The sequence below is a fragment of the Nycticebus coucang genome, chromosome 16 (assembly GCF_027406575.1).
Source record: "Nycticebus coucang isolate mNycCou1 chromosome 16, mNycCou1.pri, whole genome shotgun sequence".
Lineage (NCBI taxonomy): Eukaryota > Metazoa > Chordata > Mammalia > Primates > Lorisidae > Nycticebus > Nycticebus coucang.
The window spans coordinates 48,727,852-48,749,747 of record NC_069795.1 but is presented as its reverse complement, the minus strand read 5'-3'; the positions used below and the strand labels follow the sequence as shown (position 1 = coordinate 48,749,747).

The 21,896-nt window shown below is 38.7% G+C and overlaps 2 protein-coding genes and 1 non-coding gene across 7 annotated transcripts in view; 2 read left to right on the top strand and 1 right to left on the bottom strand.

The window, feature by feature from the left end:
- Positions 1-21,896, bottom strand: part of CMSS1 (cms1 ribosomal small subunit homolog) — a 359,212-nt gene that overhangs the window by 83,872 nt on the left and 253,444 nt on the right. The window contains exon 1 of one of the 4 annotated variants that reach the window (XM_053564701.1): positions 4,194-4,243. The exons of 2 other annotated variants lie outside the window; for them this stretch is intronic. Coding sequence is in view for 1 of the 2 variants with exons in the window: in XM_053564699.1 (XP_053420674.1) it covers positions 1,353-1,416 (64 nt within the window). In the remaining variant the exon portion in view is untranslated. Of the gene's footprint in view, positions 1-1,352; positions 1,440-4,193; positions 4,244-21,896 lie in introns of those variants that run through there. One more of the 4 variants, XM_053564699.1, reaches the window with a different exon arrangement.
- The window catches only part of FILIP1L (filamin A interacting protein 1 like), a 286,443-nt gene that overhangs the window by 17,820 nt on the left and 246,727 nt on the right, over positions 1-21,896 (top strand). The window lies entirely within an intron of this gene.
- LOC128568250 (U6 spliceosomal RNA) lies at positions 20,037-20,140 on the top strand. Its single transcript, XR_008375069.1, has one exon. It is a non-coding gene; the product is annotated as a U6 spliceosomal RNA (small nuclear RNA).

The following is a 21,896-nucleotide window of genomic DNA, read 5'->3' as shown; positions in this document are numbered from 1 at the left end:
TTTAATTTTGACCAAAATCTCAGCAAGATTTGTATAGATATAGTTAAGATCATTCCAAATGTATATGGAAAGACAAAGGAATTAGAATAGCTAAAAGAATGTTGAAGAAGAAGAGGCAGTGGGAAGTGTAGCAGCCTGTTTGGCTTCAAAGATTAGAGAAGCGAGAGTTATGCTGGGAACCACCAGTAATATAAGTAACTTCTTCGTGAAAAAAAAAAAGGGCATAGGGAGGGATTTGGCTCTCCTAACAAGCATGAGAGAGCTTGCGAGATGAGAGCATTAGTGAATTGGCAGTCTCTAAACCTGTGGTGTGGAGAGGCACGAGATCAGCCTTATATTAGGCTGGAGGACAAGGCAGTCGGGAGGGTGCATATTCTATCACGGACCCACTTACACTCACTGTGGCTTCTGCCTGCAGAATGCCAGCACAGCGTCTCTCTGTCAAAGATCACTAAGCTTTGCAAAGACTAAGATCTAGTCTTCTAAGACTACTTAACTCTCAAAGACTCTCTCTCCCTTCTACTGAAGTAAATAGCCCTCAGGCACCTAAGAGCAATTGTTTCTGAGCAGGGTAGCACAGTGTTCTGCCTCTGGAACCTAGATAAGCTGGGGCCGGAGACCAACAAGTCCTGGGCCCTGACAAGTGGTGGGCTGTGACAGGGAAGAATCAGTATAGGTGACTTTAAGACTGTAACTCCAGTCTTACAGTGAAGACTGTGCAGTGGTAGAGGCTCAGACACACAGATCCATGAAATGGAGCAGAGAACTCAAATATGCCTGCCTAGTTTTTGACGATAGTACAAAAGCTATTCAACCAAAAAAATTAGCATTTTTAACATATGGTGTTAGAATGATTGAACATCCAGATGAAAAAATATGAACCTCGACTCAACTCTACTACCTTACACAAAAACGAACTAAAAATAGTCCATGGACTTAAATGGCAAAGAGTTTTTATACTTAACACCTAAAGTGTTATAATCATAAAAAGAAACTGAATTAAAAAAAATTAAAAAAAAGAAATTAAATTTAATCTTATCAAAACAAAAGACTTTTGCTCTGTGAAAGGACCCAGTCAAGTGAATAAAGTTTGGGAGAAACTATTTCCAAACCACATGTCTTGACAAAGGTCAACTATCTAGAACACGGGTCCTCAAATTTTTTAAACAGGGGGCCAGTTCACTGTCCCTCAGACCATTGGAGGGCTGGACTATAGTTAAAAAAAAAAACAACAGAACTATGAACAAATTCCTATGTACACTGCACATATCTTATTTTGAAATAAAAAACAAAATGGGAACAAATACAATATTTAAAATGCAGAACAAGTAAAGTTAAATCAACAAACTTACCAGTATTTAAATGGGAACTATAGGCCTGCTTTTGGCTAATGAGATGGTCAACGTCTGGTTCCATATTTGTCACTGCTAGTCGTAACAAGTGATGCGAGTGTGCATCAGTTAGTCTAGATCTGGTTGGAGATTTCAGATGTTTCATTCTGGAAAAAGTCTGTTCACAGACATAAGTACTGCCAAAGATGGTTGCCATTTTGAGTGCATGGTTCTTGAGATTAGGATATGTCTCAGAGGGGAGAGATGCTAGAAATTAGGAAGCCTGCTTGACTTAAATGCATCTTTCAGAGAGTCACAATTCTGCAGTTCAGCCAGTTCCATTTGGTAAATCGTATCCACATGTTCAATGTCAATAGAAAATGGGTTACGGAAAAGCTGTATGTCCTGTTCATGGAGATGAAGCTCTTTAAATCTAAATTGGAAATCCTTTTGCAACTTTTCCAGTGAATCCACATATGTTTTATTTGGGAATGTTACCAATGGATTTTCTGCTAATGGATTTTGAGTTGTGGGGAGATGGCAGAAATTTTCCTCCTTCACTTGTTTGATGAGAAGGCCTAATTTTACTTCAAATGCTTTCACATGTGATTGCATATCACAGATGAGCTTCCCCTTTCCTTGAAGTTGCACACTGAAACTGTTGAGTAGCTCTGTTACATCTGTCAGAAAGGCAAGGTGCCATTTCCATTCTGCATCATTGAGCTCTGGTACTTCTTTGTTTTTTGAAAGCAGAAAAGCTGTAATCTGTGGAAGTAAGTCATAGAAATGTTTCAAAACTCCCCTTCGACTCAGCCAACGGACTTCTGTGTGGTATGGAATATCTTCACAGGCAACATTTAGCTCAGACAGAAATTCCTGAAATTGTCTGTGGTTTAGTGCATTACCTCTCATGAAGTTAACACAAGATACTACAGTTTTCATAACAGAGTCGCACTTCAGTAATTTACTACACAGTGCTTGTTGGTGGATGAGGCAGTGTATGGCTATTGGATGAGAATGGTTATGTTTGTCCATCTCTTGGTTAATGTGAGCAATTACTCCTTTCTTAGACCCCACCTTGCTAGGAGCATCATCAGTTGTCACACTGGCTAGTTTTGCCCAGTCCAGCTCCAAACTACTCATAGTTTGGCAAACCTTTTCATAGATATCCTGTCCTATAGTTGTTCCTTTGATGCTTTGCAGTGCAGCAAGCTCTTCTGTGACTTCAAAATAGTCATTTGTCCCACAAATAAAAATTAGAAGTTGTGCAGAATCACGAACATCATTACTTTCGTTGAGTGCCCAGGAAAAATAGGAAAGTTTTTTTGTGGAGTTTTGCAAATGCTGATGCAAATTGTCTCCCATTTCTTCAATCCTTCGTGTAATTGAGGGTCCTGAAAGACTCACTGTACCAAATAAATCAGCCTTCTCTGGACACATCTCTTTGGCAACAGAAAGAAGGCATTCTTTAACAAATTCTCTCTCCACGAATGGTCTGTCAGTGCATGCTATTAGCTTAGCAACTTGAAAACTTGCTCACAGTGATGAAGTATCTAGCTGCTTCTGTTTCACAAAAGTATTTTGCTGAGTTGTCAATGTATATTTCAATTTTAATATTTTATCTTTTTTCACTTCTCCAACCAACCAATCATATTTATCTTTATGTTGAGTTTGATAGTGTCGATACAAATTGTATTCTTTGAACACAGACACTATATTCTGGCATATCAAACACACAGCTCTTTCCTTGTACTGCATGAAAAAGTAATCATAAGTCCACTGTTCTTTGAATATTCTACACTCAGAGTCAATTTTTCTCTTTCTTGATATCATTGTTTCCTAGGGATTCCAAATTGCTATTAGTAAAATACCAATATATATATAGAGCGCTCCAAAAACAATATACCAGCAATAACTTTGCCCACACAGAGACATATAGACTGCACTGCCCATCAATGCAGTCTGATCAGCGTCCATCAATGCAGCCTTGCCAGTCCACATCATTTCAGCCTCGCCAGTGCCCATATGGTGGAACTCCACTTTTACCTCAGGCTCACACTGGTGCGGTATGGGAACAGGCACCATTACAGAGCCGGTTCCTCCACCACCTTTCCAGTTCACACTACCCTGTGAAAACTGCACTGCGATCTGTGAACTCGCACAGGAATCTGATTGCATGGGTCATCTCACCCATGCGATCAGATTCCACTGCAGGAAAAAAGAAGGCACGTATGGCTTTTTTCTTCCAACTCTAATGTGAACCATACAAGCATATACTTAGAGATCACAACAGTGTGAACTGGGGCTTACACAGCACACAAGATACAAAATCATACACAACTGAATAGCAATCAGAATATAAATCACTTACTGTCAATTAAATTAGGTTTCCTACTCCTCAGCTGTCTGCAGAGCCGGATTAAGTTCCCATGGGGCCCTAGGCAGATTACAGTTTGGGGCCCCCATGCGATAACACTGAGCACTGACCATTTGCGATAACACTGACTGCTGACAATTTGTGTTAATACTGAGCGCTAACAATTTGCATTAACACTGAGCACTTACAATTATCATCACCACTGAGCACTAGTTGCATTACCTCTGAGCTCTGACCATTTGCATTAGCTCTGAGCACTGACGATTTGCATTAGCACTGAGTGCTGACTATTTGCCTTATTACTGTGATGCAACCCCCCTAGAAGCCACCCCCAACCAACTAACCAACTTAAAAAAAAAAGGCTCTCCTAACTTCAAAAAAAAAGGCGCCTCTTATCTGCAAAAAAAAAAAAAAAAAGACCTCCTAACTTCAAAAAAAAAAAAAAAGACCTCCTAACTTCAAAAAAAAAAAAAAAAAATCCTAACTTGTTCTTATCTCGTTCCTTAGGCAGCAGCAGGCTCTGCACAGGCAACTTGGTGACTCCTCTGATTACGATTACATCAGAGACTGAGAAGAGGAGTCGGAGAGTAGGAGGGGAGTTGGAGAGTGTGGGGCACATTCCACAAATGCACACTGCAGGCCGGGACTAGTGGGCTGCTAAGCGGGACAGCAAAAACACCCAGTGGGGAGAGACAGAGAGAAGGAGAGGCAGGGAGAGACAGAGAGAAGGAATGGAGTCGGAGAGTTGGTGCACATTCCACACATGCACACTGCGGGCCTGGACAAGGGGGCTGCTAAGCAGGACGGCAAAAACACCCAGCAGGGAGAAACAGAAAGAAGGAGCGGAGTTGGAGAGTTGGCGCACATTCTACACATGTGCACTGCTCAGGACAAGTTGCCTGCTAAGCATGACAGGCAGGGCGGCAAAAACCCTGGCGGGCTGGGACAACTCGGCTGCTAACCAAGACAGGCAGCTGTGGCAAAAACACCCGGCGGGCCGGATAAATGTCCTCGGTGGGCCGTAGTTTGAGTACCCCTGATCTAGATTATATAAAAGAACTCTTAAAACTTAATAAAAAATCAAACAATTCAATTAGAAAAGGGGCAAATGCCATGAGCCAGCATTTCACCAAAGGAGTATCAAGAAGACAAGCACATGAACAGATGTTCTACATTAACCATTAGTGGAACAAAAATGGAGAGCAAAAGATCACTGCATACCTGTCAGAATAGCTAACATTAAAAAATAGTGACGCACCAAATGCTGGCAAGGATGCAGAGAAACTGGGTCACTCATACACTGCAGCCTGGCGTTTTTTTTTAAAAAACTAAATGTGCCTGTGGGCATTTGCTCCAGAGAAATAAAAACTTAGGTTCACACAACAACTTGTTATGCAAATCTCTGTGGCAGTTTTATATGTAATAGCCCCAAACTGGAAACACTTCAGATATAACCCGTAGAATATTAACTCAGCAAATAAAAGGAACTATTGATAAAAAGTAATAACCTAGTGAATTTCAGAAAATTATGCTGAGTGAAAAAAGCCAATCCTAAAAAGTGTTACATACTACATCATCCCAATTATATCCTGTTCTTGAAATGATAAAATTATAGAAATGGAGAATAAAATAGTGACTGTCAGGGTCTAAGAAGGGAGCAGGTGTGGGAGGAAAATGGTTATGGCTATAAAAGGTCAACATGAGGGCTCCTTGTGGAGATAGGAATGTTCTGTCTTAGCTGTATCAATGTCAGTACCTGGTTGTGACATTCTTCTATAGTTTTGCAAGATGTTGCCATTGGGGGAAACTGGGTAAAGGGTACATGGGATCTCTGAATTATTATAATTGCATATGAGTCTACCATTATCTCAAAGTAAAAAGTTTAGTTTAAAAATATTTTTTTGCTTAAACAGAATGAGAAGATATGTATCAGAAACTTTATCCTAAGGTAGTAGTAAATAAGTGACTTTAATTTTCTTTTTGATCTGACTTTCTTTTTTATTTGAGATAGAGTCGCCCTTCGTAGAGTGCTGTGGCATCATAGCTCACAGTAACCTCCAAACTCTTGGGCTTAAGCGATTCTCTTGCTTCAGCCTCCCAAGTAGCTGGGACTACAGGTGCATGCCACAACACCTGGATTTTTTTTTATTTTTTATTTTTGTTGTTGTTGTAGTTGTCATTGTTTGGCAGGCCTGGGCTAGATTCGAACCCACCAGCCCTGGTGTATGTGGCTGGCGCCCTAACTGCTGAGCTATAGGCACCTAGCCAATATCTGACCTTTTCTAACATGAATGTATGTTGTTTTGTTAATTAAAAAGTTAAGGAAGACATCAGCTATAAACACAGAACTAAGCTCTACTGACATAAGCTGCCCAACTCAGAATATGTTAAGCTAGGAGTTCCTGTTTTGATTTTGAGATTTCTAAAGGTTCAATGGCCAGTGCATAAATTGTGTTTAAAATGAACTACCCTTTTCTTTAAAGTATGTTTAAAATGAACTACCCCTTTGTAGTTCTTTAAACTACAAGTTTTTCCATTTTGTATTCTCTATTTCAAGTTATCCAGTAACCTTGAATCTCTCAAGGTACCTTACAAAACCCACCTCAATTTGTGGTGACTGTGGCATTAGGCTGGATCCATACAAAGGTATCTATGTGTATCCAGGGGAGTATCACATTTACAGATAGCCAAATTGAATGGAATTTGACCAGAAAGTTCAGCAGTTGCAACTGGAGCTAAGTCTGTCTTGTGAAAAGAATGGAACTGCGATTCTTCCATAGAGGGAACCGATTTTTCTAATTTTTTGTCACTTACTGCTAAGGGATGCTGAATGCAGGCAGGTAAGTCCTGAGAACAAAGTAGGAACTCAGAGCATAAACATGTAATGAAGGGAAACCTTAAAATATTTTTCTCAGTGCTTACTACATACCAGGCATTGTTCTAGGAGCTTAACATGAATTAATCCATTTAATTCTCATAACTGGTGGTCTTCAAACGGCGGCACCATGTGCTGGGCATGTGAATGCTTTGCAAAAAGTACACGTACAAAGGTATTTTAAAGAAATTAGTCTTCAGACCTTAACCTTCATTTGAATTTTACTCTTTAGCTCCCTGACAATCTACCTATATTCATACTGTCCTTTCTACTTTACTGAAAGGCAAACTCTTCACCTAACACAAATCTTAACATGGTTCATTGTCTTGTACACCATTGCCTTTGGGGTATACAGACCATTTTGAACCTAAAATATATTGTAATTGAAAATACTGCCAGTTGGAGGGACACATGCTTTATCAGGACTTCTTTGGCCGTGTGCCAACTATTCAATTCTTATTTAATCACATTAGAGATTATTTACTCTTTTCTACTTCCTATTAATAAAAATAAACTTTGAAAACTATGAAATTTTACTTTTAAATTGAAAATATCTGAGGAAGTATATAGTTTTCCTAAGTTCTTTTGAGAGTACGTTTTTGAAGACTATTCATAAGAACCCAATGAGAAAGACATTCATATCTTCATCCCTATTTTACAAATGTGATACAAAGAAGGTCCAGAGGGGTCAAGTACTGTTCCCTAGAAAACACAGCTGGTAAAGATCTGGGTTAGGAATCTCAACTGAAGAATCTGGCCCTGGAACCTGTGTTCTTAACTGCTATCTGCTGCTACATTGCCTTTAAAGTTTCAATTAATATTTACTGAGGCCTGACATGGAATCAGAACAATAATATACTCCTGAGAGCAGATAATGAGCAAAGGATTCTGTCATACAGAAAATGTCTAGAAAGTAGAGCTTTACTTGTGTGTAGCGACACCAGCAGAAAATAGTTCGTTTTCTAATATTGTTATTCTCTTCCAGATATGTTAGAAACAGGAATGTGGGGTGCTCAAGTGGGTTCACATACAAGGAATATGTGGAGATGGAAGAACTAGTATGCTTTTTAAACATAAGTGAGGTACTGAAGTTAGAACACAGATATTCTCCAAGTGACAGAATAACTTCAGGCGCATACGCAGGGAGTACTGTAGACGCTGTGTGCTGTGAAGTATTTAAATAGCATCTTTAAAACTGGATGCTCTATCTTTGTTACATCATTTCTTACACTGCTTCATATCTTACAAAATATGAAGTCTTTCCAATCAAATTCCACAACGTTTACTTATTAAAGCATTTTGTTTTGGGCAAGAGGGTAGACCTGGCTGTGCACACAGAACAGACTCCTTATAGGTTGAGTTTCAAGAATGACATTTTCCAAATGACCTTGGGTTAAAATTACTTGTAAGCCTCAAGTTACTTTGCGCATGTTTAACCTCTGCGCTAAGTTCAAGTTTTCTGAAAATATACTTCAGACTATATGAGATGGAATAAAGCAGGCTAGCTCTGGGGAGGATCAGATACACCACATTCCTGGGGTAAGCTGGCCTGTCAGCGCTGGCACACCTGCAAAGAGCATCGAGAGCAGCGGTGGTGAGACAACTTGCGCAGCTGCACTGGTGAGGTCTCCCTTACTTGACATTTGGGTAGGCCAATTACGTGCATCCTGCTCTTCCCTCTGACTGATGTCAAGCTCAGAGCAAAGCAAGGTCAAAGCAATGAGAAATGCTACAGAGAACATGCGTACAAACCCAGGATCGTCTGCCTGGCTTTGGAGGGGCTGAGGCTCATGGTGTAGAGAGACCCTGGGCAGGGATTGGCAAACTGCTTCACCGTCTACCACGGGAGGCCCTGGGCAAGTCATGGATCTATGGCCTTGTCTTAATCTCAGTCTATATAATTCAGAACATCTGAGGTGGAACTGCTTTCTCTAAATTTATTAGAAAATGTTGTAAGGCAGAAGAATAACCTCTTCCTTGAAAATCATCAGCAAGGCTGAATCCCAAGCTTACATTCCCAGCTGCGTTTTTCCAAAAGGTGTTTTCAATTATTTTCAGTGAGCTAATGTTCCCTTGACTATCTTAAAGACTTAGAAGAGCAGGACAATTAAATTTGAATCTTGAAGAAAACAATAGCCAACAGCTGCAAGTTGTCCCCATGCTGAAAAGACGCCTAGGGCCTTACTGGAAGTGGCAATCAGAGTACTTCCCAGTCCAGGCAGCAATGCCCTGGAAAGCCCTCAGGAAAGGGGCTCAGATGGGACAGACACAAAGAACAGTGGAGCAAGAAGCTGTGAGAAAACGTCAGTGAGGTTTTCTGTGGCTGAACGCACCCCTACTTTTATGAGAAAAGCTTGGCAGACTCTGGGGTGTGGGGTGGAGGAGGGAAAATAAGTGTATGACTTCTGCTGCCCTTGAAGTTAGTTTAGAACTGGCAGAGACCTTAGAGATTATTTGATTCCATTTGTACATTTCACAGCCAAGGAAAGACAAGACTTGCTCCAGGTCAGTCAACTAGTAGCTGGCCAAAAGGGGACTAGAACCCAGTTGTGCCTAGTACAATGTGATTCTTAAAAAGTCCATCCAAGGATGGGAGCAGTGGCTCATTTCTGTAATCTCAGCACTTTGGGAGGCTGAGCTGGGAAGACCTCTTGAGGTCAAGAGTTTGAGACCAGCCTGGGCAACATAGCAAGACTCCATCTCTACAAAAAATAAATTAGCTGGGCATGGTGGTGGATGTCTGTAGTCCCAGCTATTCAGGAGGCTAAGGCAAAAGGATTGCCTGAGCCCAGAAATTAGAGGCTGCTTTGCGCACTGTGTGTGTTTTGCGCACAAAACTTTTTTTAAAAAAGGGCTTTCTAAAACTCAGTTACTCAAAGGGTGTCTTTTTTCCAGATTATTAAGGAATAACGAATTCGTACTTTCAAAATATGCCTAATGCAATTCGTACTTACATTATATTCTGTAGAAGTGCCTTTTCCCTCAAAAGCTAAGACATCAGCAAAATGATTGTCATCAGATATCATGTAAAGAACCATAAATAGGAGTCTGTTAATTTCAGTCTGTTAAATGACGGCATGTTTATTTTAGACATGTTTCTGCTTCCTGTGATTTTTGCTTGACATGAGGCTTTCACCTGTAGGTGAACACAGAAAAATCTTCCTATCTTTTTCTCCATCTATTCTTCAGAGCCTTTAATTTAGCTAATCCATTTCTTATATAAAGTTAATAAAATTAAAGAAAAAATTTAATTTTGCAGGATATTAGCTAGTAGGAAAGAATGGGAGGACCAAGTAAATCTCCCTGGATGGTATTGGGAAAACCCAACTGAACCCTAGGAAAATAAAGCAGATCAACAGACCACTAAATTTCTGAGCCACTGAAAACAAGGGATAGACAATGGAATATGTTAGCCCAGTAGCTTTGTCTAGACCAGCAGTTCTCAACCTTCCTAAAGCCACGGACCTTTCATATAGTTCCTGTGAGTCGCAACGCACAGGCTGAGGACCGCTGGTCTGGACACTCAATGGCAGCATCTTAGATAACTTTTTAATCTGGGATACTTCACTGGCAAGGAAATAGATAAAAATAATCCTTGATGTTGCTTTCTAGTACTGGTTCTTTACAGAGCAGAAGTGTGAAAACTTTATTTCACCAAAGGATACTTTCTGGAGAATATAAAGCAGGACTGATTCCTGTACCTGTAAACAGTGATAACTGGTCCTTCTAAAACATTTGAGTTAGAAGGCCAAAAGCCAAAATAACAAAAAAGAAATGTTTGAACTACAGGGGGGAAATGGCCACATTTAATAAATACTCCTGTTTAATATTGTAGTGAATTAAATATACAAAACAGTAGAGCAGATAGAGAAGAGAGGAAAATAGTACAATAATTCCAGGGCGTAAGAGCATGAAGACAGAAATGCAAATTAAAAACAAGGAGATACTATTGTTAGAATGGCTCAAAACAAAATGAAAACAAAGTCAGGATTATAAATAAAAGGGAAACTAGTGGGATCCATGAAGAGAAAAAGAAAAGGAAAGCCATAGAGGAGGAGGAACAGGAAGGGGCAAGAGCTTATGTAAGACTTTTGGAAAACTGGTGTGTTCCAAGAATTTTGAAAATGTAATCATTTTCTCAGCAATTTATTATGAATTATCAATGTGCAAAATAGTTTCCATAAATGTAAATAATTTGAAATGATTTAGATTTTAGAGATTTATTTTGCCAGCAGAAAGATATCTGCCCACGTATTAGCTATGCCTTGATATATTATTCCATTTGGCAGTAAGAACTTACACTATTACATTATTTTTAATTTGTGGGGATAAATGTGTCTTTATAATGTCTGAGGGTTACACTGGAAACTATGTTAATTTTTGATATGAAACTATTTTTCCATGTCAGTTCAAGCTCTTGATTTAGAGATGTTCAGGGAACACACATAATGAGAACCTTTCCTCTTTGCCTCCTCTATCCCAACAAGCTCTCAATTTTATTTTAAAAACCTGTAAGACTACATAAAAAATTTATAGTTGAGAACACACAAGAAAATCTTTGTGATCTTGTGTTAGGCAAAGAGTCTCTCTGTATGAGACCAAAAACACAATCCATAAAAGAAAACATAGATAAATGAGACTTCATCAAAATTGAAAACTTTTCCGCAAAAGACACTATTAAGAAAATGCAAATCTGGCGGTGCCTGTGGCTCAAAGGAGTAGGGCGCTGGCCCCATATGCCGGAGGTGGTGTGTTCAAACCCAGCCCTGGCCAAAAACCAAAAAAAAAAAAAAAAAAAAAATTAAGATTAAAAGTTTAAAAGATTATTTAAGATTAAAAAAATGCAAATCACAGATGGGGGAAACATCTTGTAAATCATATCTGAAAAACAGACAGAATATATAAAATCTCTAAACTCAATAAGAAATAATTCAATTTAAAAAATGGGGAAAAGATTTGAACACCTGTTTCATGAAAGATGACAAGTCCATGAAAAGATGCTCAATATTAGTCATTAGGGAAATGCAAATTAAAACAAGGATCTAGATACTGCTATTAGAATAGTTCAAAACAAAATGAAAACAAAAACCACCTGCACAAAACAACAAACAAAACCCCCCAACCCATCGACAATACTAAGTGCTGGTGAGATGGCTGAGCAACCAGAATTTCTTACACACTGTTGTCAGGAATGCAAAAATAGCATAGTCACTTTGGAAAATAGCTTGGCAGTATCTTACAAAATGTTAAACATTCATTTACAGCAAAGCTCAATAATCCAACTCATAGAGAAATACCCATGAGGAAAAAAAGCTATGTTCACTTAAAACTTGTTCATGGACATTAATAGTGGTTTTACTTATAACTGTTTCAAATGGGGAACAATCCTTCAACTGGTGAGTGGACAAGCAAACCATGATATATCTATATGTTGGAATCTTAAACAGCAGCAAAAAGGAACAAATTATTGGTACATACAACATTGAAATAGATGTATCACGAGTATACTAAGCTAAGTAAAGTAAACCATATTCAAAATGCTGTGAGTCTATGATATTCAAGAAAAGGTGAAATTAATGGAACAGAAAATAATTAGTGGTTGTTAGGGTGAGAACGGAGATGAATTAAAGACAGCAGTGTGAAAGAATTTTCTGGGGTGGGCAGCACCTGTGGCTCAAGGAGTAGGGCGCCGGTCCCATATGCCGGAGGTGGCGGGTTCAAACCCAGCCCCGGCCAAAAAAAAAAAAAAGAATTTTCTGGGGTGATGGAAATATTTTGCATTTTGATTATGGTTGTGGTTATACCACCGTACGCATCTGTCTGAATTACAGAACTATACACAAAATGACTTTTACTACATGTAGACTTTTTAAAGTAAAAAGAATGAGTTAGCCATTGCTCCTATCTCCGATTTTTATTAAAAAAATTAAAAGACACTACACTAATGGCTGTAATCCATAGGAAGAGACATTTTTGGACTTTAAGCTGGTGGGTAAATATTAGATTAATTAAAAATATTTGAATGTCAATTAGGGGTCAAGTACTGTTTTAAGTGATAAAGAACAGTTAAGAGTAGGACCTTTTCTTTCTTTGGCCGGGGCTGGTCTGAACCCACCACCACCTCCAGCATATGGGGCCAGCACCCTACTCCTTTGAGCCACAGGCGCCACCCAGGATCTTTTTTTTTTTTTTTTAATTTGCTAGGGTGTTAGAACCAAAAGGGACTATGCAAATCCAGAAGCTGAGTCAAAAGTATTTCTCACTAGTAACACTTGAAATAATTAACGATGACAATGACATCTGAACAACTGTAACTGTGTGGCTTTTCTTTCTCTTTCATCTATGGTGGTACAGAAAGATTCCACCAAGTTGTTCTGCTAAGCAGCTCAGTAGGGTAACTGCCCGAGACTGAATGAAACAAAGCAGCCTGTGGCAGGTCAGATTCCCCACCAGTGCCAGAAAGGAAAGGCAACTGTGCTATGCGCTTTACGCGGGTTTGCTGCAGGAAGCAAACCCTTCATTTCATTAAAAGCTATTTTATAACTTGGGGGAAACCAAATGTCAAGGTTAGCTTTCTAACATGAATCATATTTTATTCAAATACAGATGTACTTTTGAACTACAGCAGCCATTCAAATAAACCGTCCAGTGGCTAAACTCCTGACCCTCTATATTAAAAGTGGTAACTTTTATGCCAAAGAACCTAACCTGGAGCTAAGCTACGCATTAAAATCCAACTTGGGAGTATATTACTTTTCATGAAAAAGTAACCACCTCCTGTGCTGCAATGGAGGTCTCCTGAGAAACACTGACTGAATAAAAGACATATGTAACGTCTTTTATTAGGCCACGTAGGAAGGGTTCATCAACACGGCACAGCTCTGATTCCCAGGTGACAGACAAAAACAACAGGACACAGAAGCTCCTGAAGAACACTTCACAAACATTTCAGCTGGAGGACAGGCACTTAGATGCGGGAAGTCTGTAGGTCTGAGGATGCTATTTTCCCACATCTCACAGCTGTGCTGAGATGATGGATGGAAGAGGACCACAGAGGGACTATGGTTCTAGGGGAGGAAGGGATGGGGGTACTTTTTGCTTCTGAAACAAAAGAGGAAGGAAACTTTGGACTAACGCACAGTTTTGAGAAATTACAAATACAAGGGCAACATAAGTATAAGAAGAACTTACTATTTTATTCATAGTAAAACTCAGTCACTTTTCCCAAAATGTGGAGACGGTAAGAAATGAGTTCTTAAAGTGGAAAGATACAAAATATCAGCCTTCTTGGTATAAATTACTTTTTACTAATTTATAATCGCACTACACTGTATAAGCAATTCTAAAACATTAATGTTCTCTTCAGGCAAACTTGAAGTTATCACTCTGGCTGCACAGTAGAGTCACTTTAAACAAAACAATTCCATCTCCAGTAATTCTAATTCAATTAGATTAGGGGTGTGTTGTGATTCTATCGAACAGCGAGGGCTCTGAACCACTGCAGTAGGGGATATTCTTAGTTTAGGAGAATCAGCTGAGATGTTCATCATGCATATATATCTAAAAGTGTCCCATTGGCCAGGCACAGTGCCTCATGCCTTTAATCCTCACTCTTTGGGAGGCCAAGGTGGAAGGATTGCTTGAGGCTAAGAGTTTGAGACCAGATTGGGAAGACTCCATCACCTGCCCCCTCCAGCACCTGGCCTCTACACAAATAAGGTAATTATAGCCATAAAATAATTAGCCAGGCATACTGACACATACGTAGCCTTAGCCACTCACTTCTTGAGTGAGGAGGATCACTTGAGCCCCAGAGTTTGAGGGTGCTGCCACTGTACTCCAACCTGGGCAACACAGAAAGACCCTGCCTCTAAAAAAGAAAAAGGTGTGCCCACAATTTAATAAACTCGTTAGAAAAATCTGAAGCAAAAGAAATAAATTGGGAATGTGTTTCTGCATTATAAAATAAGTCTTGCATTCAGCCTTTAATGTGGTCCTTTAAATAGTGGCTACTTCATTTATAATTCTCTAATTGGATGGTTGGCTGGGATTGATTGGGGATAGGTATTTTAGTAGCCAAATTCCACATAGGTAAACAAAAAGGAAGATACAACTCTGAGATAATATGAACCAACAGAAAACTGTGATTTGACTTACAAATATTGTTTTCGTCTAATACTTTAGGAACACAAATGGGAAAAGTGAGGCCCACCTGGAATAGTTATATGCTTATGTTTACACATTAGTGATGATTTCTCTAACTCATGCTTGTGTGTATACAGTAAAACCACATCATTTCCTGTTTAGAAAAGAGAGATGGCCACCGGATGATATTACTTTCCACAATATCATATTGTCTTGCAGTTTTTAGTGCTTGCTCTTTTTAAACAAATCTTTGAAGCTTTGAAAAATTTTATTCATTCTGACTTCTAAAATGTGAGTTTACAAGCAGCTTTGATCAGAATTCATATATAGGACCAAATTCATCAGTTAGTTGACTTGAGCTTATAAGAATTAATATTTTCATACTCCTAAATGTGTACCATGGAGGGGGAAACTCCCCTAGCCAATGGGTTAGTGAAATATAGCAGGTAGGAAACTAACAGGATATTGGCATTAATACTATTTATATATGTACACAAAATAAGAATATGGAGATTCTAGTTAATTAAGGAACAGATTAGAAGCCTTAGAAATGCAGTAAATCAGGTGGTAATTGATGTAATACTTTAAAAATGAGCTCCTTTCTGCAGGTGTAGGGGTAGCAGGGTAACTAGAATTCTAATACAAGCATTAGTACTAATTTCTCTTATGAAAGGAAGAAATAACACAAATTAACTATGACTTAGAGAAAAGTTCTTTGTTTTTAGTCATCAACTTTAGGACACATAATTTTTCTTTTTTTTTTTTTGGCTGGGGCTGGGTTTGAACCTGCCACCTCCGGCATGTGGGACTGGTGCCCTACTCCTTGAGAGACAGGCGCCACCCCATAATTTTTATTTTTATAATTAGCTCACAACCTAACACTTTTGGTCAAAAGCTACTATAGAACTTCTATAACAAGAATCAAAGAAATGGTGATACTGGATTTTTTTAAGTTGAAAACACTAATTGAAGAAATGTCAATTTAAAATTTTGTTAATAATTTATCATTTAAAACTGATCATTCTAGTACTTTTTAAAATATGTCAGTATGTTATCTACTTTATCTAGGATCAGTTGGTATAAGTGGATGGTTTTATATTTGGGCTCTTTATTCTGTTCCATTGGTCTATGTCTCTACTTTTATACCAGTGTCATACTGTTTTGGTTGCTATAGCCTTGTAGTATGGATTGAAGTCTGATAATGTGATGCCTCCAGATTTGTTCTTTTTGCTTAAGATTGCTTTGGCTATCCGGGTTTGTTTTTGGTTCCAAATGAAGCATAGAATTGTTTTTTCCAGATCTGTGACACTGGTATTTTGGTGGGGATTGTGATGAATGTATAAATCACTTTGGGCAGTATGGACATCTTAATGATTTTGACCCTACCGATCTATGAGAATGATGCTTTTCCATTTGTTTGTGTCATCTGCAACTTATTTCCTCAGTGTTTCATAGTTCTCCTTGTAGAGATCCTTTGCCTCCTTGGTTAAATATGCTCCTAGGTATTTTATTTTCTTTACAGCTATTGTGAATGGTATCATTTCTGATTTGATTCTTAGCCTGATGTAATGGGTGTATATAAATGTTACTGATGTGTGTACATGATTATGTAACATGAGACTTCTGCTCAAGTTATGTATCAATTCCAAGAGTCTCCTGGTGAAGTGTTTGGGATTTTCTAAGCTCTCATATCATTAATGAAAACAAAAGTTTGCCCTCTTTCCCAACTTGGATACGCTTTATATCTTTCTCTTGCCTGATTGCTCTGGCAGGAACTTCTAGACTAGGTTGAATAGAAGTGGTAACCATTTTCTTATTCCAGTTCTTAGGGGTAATGCTTTCAACTTTTCCCTGTTCAGTATGTTGGCACTGGTTTGCCATATATGGTCTTGAAAAACAGACAACAACATACACTGGGGAGCGGGGGCCTTCTTCCGTAAATGGTGTTGGGAAAACTAAATGGCCACATGCAGAAGAATGAAATAGGACCCCTATCTTTCACCATATACAAAAATTAATACAAGATGGACAAAAGCCTTAAATATAAGGTATGAAACCATAAAAGTTCTAGAAGAAATGTAGGAAAACTCTTCTATATATTGGCCTAGGCAAAGAATTTATGACAGATTCCAAAGGCAAATACAGCAACATAAGAATAAACAAATGGGACTTGATTAAATCAAACCTTCTGTATAGCAATGGAAATAATCAACAGAACAAACAACCTACAGAATGGGAAAAAATATGCACAAACTGTACATATGATAAAGGCCTTATATCCAGAATCTACAAAGAACTTAAACAGATCAACAAGAATAAAAACACCCCATTACAAAGTGGGCAAAAGACATGAACTGAAGTTTTTTAAAAGGCTAACAAACATGAAGAAATGCTCAACATCACTAATCATTAAAACCACAAGGAGGTATCACGTTACTCCTGTCAGAAGGGCCACTACTAAAAGGCTGAAAAACAACAGACGCTAGTGTGGGTGCAGAAAGAAAAGAACACTTGTACTGTGTTGGCGAGCCTGCAAATTAGTACATCCTTCACGGGAAACAGTATGGAGATTCTTCAAAGAAATAAATGTAGACTTACCATTGGATTCAGCAATCCTACCACTGTATCTACCTAAAGGAAAAGAAGCCATTTTGTCAAAGATACCTAAACTCAAATGATTACTATAGCAAAATTCACAACTGCCAAGATGTGGAGTACATGTAAGTGCCCATCAATTCATGAGTGGACTGAGAAAATGTGGTGCATGTGTGTGTGTGTGTGTGTGTGTGTGTACAGTACATCACCCATAAAAGAAATGAAATCATGCCTTTGCAGCAACTTGGATGGAACTGGAGACCCCGTCCTAAGTGAAGCATCTCAGAAATGGAAAACTAAACACCACCTATACTCTTTAATAACTGGGAGCCAACTGATGGGCACACGTGGGCACAAAGAGATGTGCCGGTCAGAGGAGATCAAGAAAGAGGGCAAGGGGAGATGAGGGGGAGTTAAAACCTACCACGGATAGTTAATGCTATTTAGGTGATGGGGACACTAAGTACTCACTTTAGCATTATAAAATGCTATCCATGTAACAAATGGTATCCATGTAACAAACATTTCTACTCTGTTCATATTTTGAGATTTAAAAATGACAGTTTCCTGTCATTTCATTTCCTTTCCTTATTAAAAAGCAAGTATTTGCTCTAATACTTGCTTTTTAGCAAAACTCTTTTGCTTTTTATGGCATCAGGGACAACAGGGAAAAAAATCTCGCAATGATTATGAGAGTCTAAAACAATAATTCTCAACTCTTGGTGTACATCAGAATCACTGGAGAGCTTGTTAAACTATAGATTGCTGGGCCTCACCCCCAGAGTTTTTTACTCAGTAGGCCTGGGGCGGGGTTCAAGAATTTTCATTTCTGACAAATGCTGATGCTGCTGTTCCAGGCAACATATGTGGAAAAAACTTATTTTAAAAACTGCTTATCTGAAATAATCCTTTGGTAATTAACTAGTTGAGCAAGATATAAAAAAAATGAAGTGGCTAGCCCAAGCACACTAAAGATATTTAATTCTTTTGTCAAATATTCTGGAAACTCTTATTAACTACCCCAAGGCGTTAAGTCAAACCTCTTGTTTTGACCCTGCCAGGTACTGACTGCCAACATGTCTGACCCTAAACAAAAAGAGACACATGATTTTTTAGAGTTGAAAATGGCTGCTAAAGGACTGTAATTTCACAAACTCAGCCAGTCAAACATATACATTCCAAACTCCTAGATTAAACTTGAACTCCCTTAAACATTAAATAAAACCACAAAGGCAACAGTTTTCATTTTCTTCTTTCAAAAACACAGACAAGCTAATTCTACAAATTGTGGAATGTACTATAATAGGTCATTCTCGCAAAGTAAACCCGAGTGGTGAATTATATCTCTGCAAACTAGGTGGTGTCTTAAATCAACAGGGTAAGTTTTTGACTATCATGCTGACAAGCAGATTCTGTGACATTTATGGACCTCACAGAAACAGAAATATGTAACAATAAATTTAAGCAAGGGTATAAAAAATGGGTTTGTGCGGTATCTGTAAAGGCGCCCAAAGAAAATTTGTTGGAGCTTGATTATAACCAAAAACTGGCTACCCTGTTAAACCCTGTTTCCTAGAGCTGCATTCTTCTGACCAGAAATGTGAATGATGTGACGATGTTTAGGGCCTTCAAAGCTGGCTCACGTCTCACTCAGATATTACTGGCCCACTTCTTTAAGACATTCCTGAAAATGAATAGCTTCTCAAACCATTATTATCTAGTCTTTTCAAACCCTTATTATCTAGTCATCAGTCTTAAGTTATAAGTGAGGATCAGACTGAGTTTTCTTAACAGTAATGATAAAAAATTTTGATGCCCTTCCTCAACAGTGAAGAGGAGTTCCTTTAAGTTTTTGCTATACATGATTTGCAAATCCTTGACTATGAATTATATGAACACTAAATAGTACTTATTTTTACACATGTGTAAATTACAGGTCAGTATGTTAAACAGAAAAGATTCTATTTTATTAATACACGTCTGAATTCAATGCAGCCCTCTTTATGATATAACTCCACAGTTTACCAATAATGTTCTTGGCTTGTTATAAACAAGAGGTATTTGTATTTTGTGATTCCTTTCTAAGAACTCAATGTAACTAAAAATGTCTAGAAGCAGGCCAAAACTTGCAGAACCTTGGAATACCTTCTGAAAGATGAAGGGTGGGATATCATAAGATATTGGTGCAGTCCCTTCTCAAATAGCCTGAAGTCTAAATATGCTGTGCCTCATGCTCAAAAAAGAGTAGTCCTCAATTGGAGGCAATTTTGCCTCAAGACATCTGACACTGTCTGGACACATTTTTGATTGTCACAACTGGGATGGCACTACAGGCATCTAGAGGGTAGACGTTTGGCATGCTGCTAAGCATTCTACTATGCTCAGGATTGCCCCTGCAGTTAAGACTTATCCAGCACAAAAGGTCAATAGTGCCTCTGCTGGGAAACTCTGCTGGGAAACACCTAAGAAAAATGTATTAGTAATATAAATAATGAAGAGATGTGATGTATCACAGTAACACAGCTTGACCATCCCTGTAAACATTCTATTATTTACCTATGTTAATGTATATAAAACATAATCCCTCTCTAGAGAGCTTTTTATAGCTGTTATAAAATCAAACTATACTGGCACGCAGGCTTCAAGGAGACAACAGTCAGGGGGCAGAGGCCAGCTATAAGATCTCAGCCCCACACCAAAGAATCTTCATCTACTGCTCACTCCAGCAGCATATATGCTAACATTGGAACGATATGGAGAATAGCATGACCCCTGTGCAAGGATGACATGCGAAATCTCTAAGTTACCCACAAAGAGAAGATCTTCCTATACAAGTATACATGGAAGAAAAGGGGTGTCAAGTACAACAAAACTCTTCTAAGAGGTTGGCGCTGAGAGACAAGGTTAAAGTCTGCCCAAGAGACGACAGCAGGTTTTCAAAGAATACTGTTTACCTTCCAAGAACATAAATTGACCGTTAGCATATCTGCTGGATAATAATAAACCAAGGTATATAATTTTTTTTAAATGAAAGTTGAAATGTTCTCCATTTTTAGTATCTCTTAAAAATGTAAAAGCTAGCTCGGCACCTGTGGCTCAAGTGACTAAGGCGCCAGCCACATACACCTGAGCTGGCAGGTTCGAATCCAGCCCGGGCCCGCCGAACAACAATGACGGCTGCAACCAAAAAATAGCCAGGCATTGTGGTGGGCACCTGTAGTCCTAGCTACTTGGGAGGCGGAGGCAGGAGAATTGCTTGAGCCCAGGAGTTGGAGGCTGCTGTGAGCTGTGATGCCACAGCACTCTACCCAGGGCAACAGCTTGAGGCTCTGTCTCCAAAAAAAAAAAAAAAAAAGTAAAAGCTAAAAAGATCCATGGGTGGCTTAAAGGATCATGAACTATGGAGGTAGCCTGCAGTTCTGCAATTCTTTTCTCAAATTAAGGAATGTTAAAGGAAGGGCTAGAAGTATCAGAGAGAGTAAGGACATAACACTGGCTATTAACAGTGCCTAAAACAACACCTTCCTCATACAAGATGCTCAATAGATATTACTTGAATAAGTAAATGAAGAATGATAGAACTACAAGACACCTTTCTCTTTTGCAAACACACAACTAAAACCAATTGATGTTCTTGACTCATCCTCTTTAGGGATAGCAGTATGGGCTTGTTTCAAAGGGATTGCTTTGGTAACCATGGCAGAAAATCATACACATCTATCCTAAAATAGGACTAAGCAAGGAAAGTCAGTCCATCCCTTATTTGGATAATAACTGACTGGTGAAACATTCCATATCTATTCTCACAAGCCTTCCAGCTACAAGGCAACTAAAGAATTAGCTGATATTGCCTAAGAAATGACATTAACTCTAATCATTCCATGAACCTTATGAACAGAACAAAGCAGCAACCCTTCATAACTGACCACTTTCAGCCTTTCTGGAACTGATGGTGGTGATGGTGGGAGAGGCGGAAATCTAAGCTGGATTTCTCAAATGTGGTCCACAGATCACCTATGTCTGCACCACCCAGGGTACTACATTCAGATCCTGGACTGCATCTTTCATTACAAAATTGGAATTATCAAGGGTATGCCAAGAACCTGCATTTTCACATGTTCCCTGGGTGATTTTCATGCACACTAAAGTTTGAGAACTCTGTATAAAGGGATACTTTGCTCAGGGAGAATCAGAACCCTTGAGTTTTTTAAAACAAAAGTCCTCCCTTAGCTAGGTTATGAGAGCCTTAAGAACAATGGCTAGCCTACTCAGCAGATGAATGGGGTAAAGGTTAAAAGAGGCTGCAGAAGACTCAACAAGGAGGCTGTTAACTTTGTGATGCACATTTCTCACATGGTGAATTCTGATTTGCTTGGTCCAGATCCTCTAAGTCACTCTATGTTTCTTTATATGCCTTGGGAATCTTTGATTATATAACCCACTTGTGAATTCATTATACTTTGATAAAAAGAAAAACTGACATCCATGTTTTATTTACATGGGTTCTTTGGTAAATTATAGAGATATCAAACCTTGATTTCTTTTTTATTAGGCTATCATAAGAGTGAGGAGG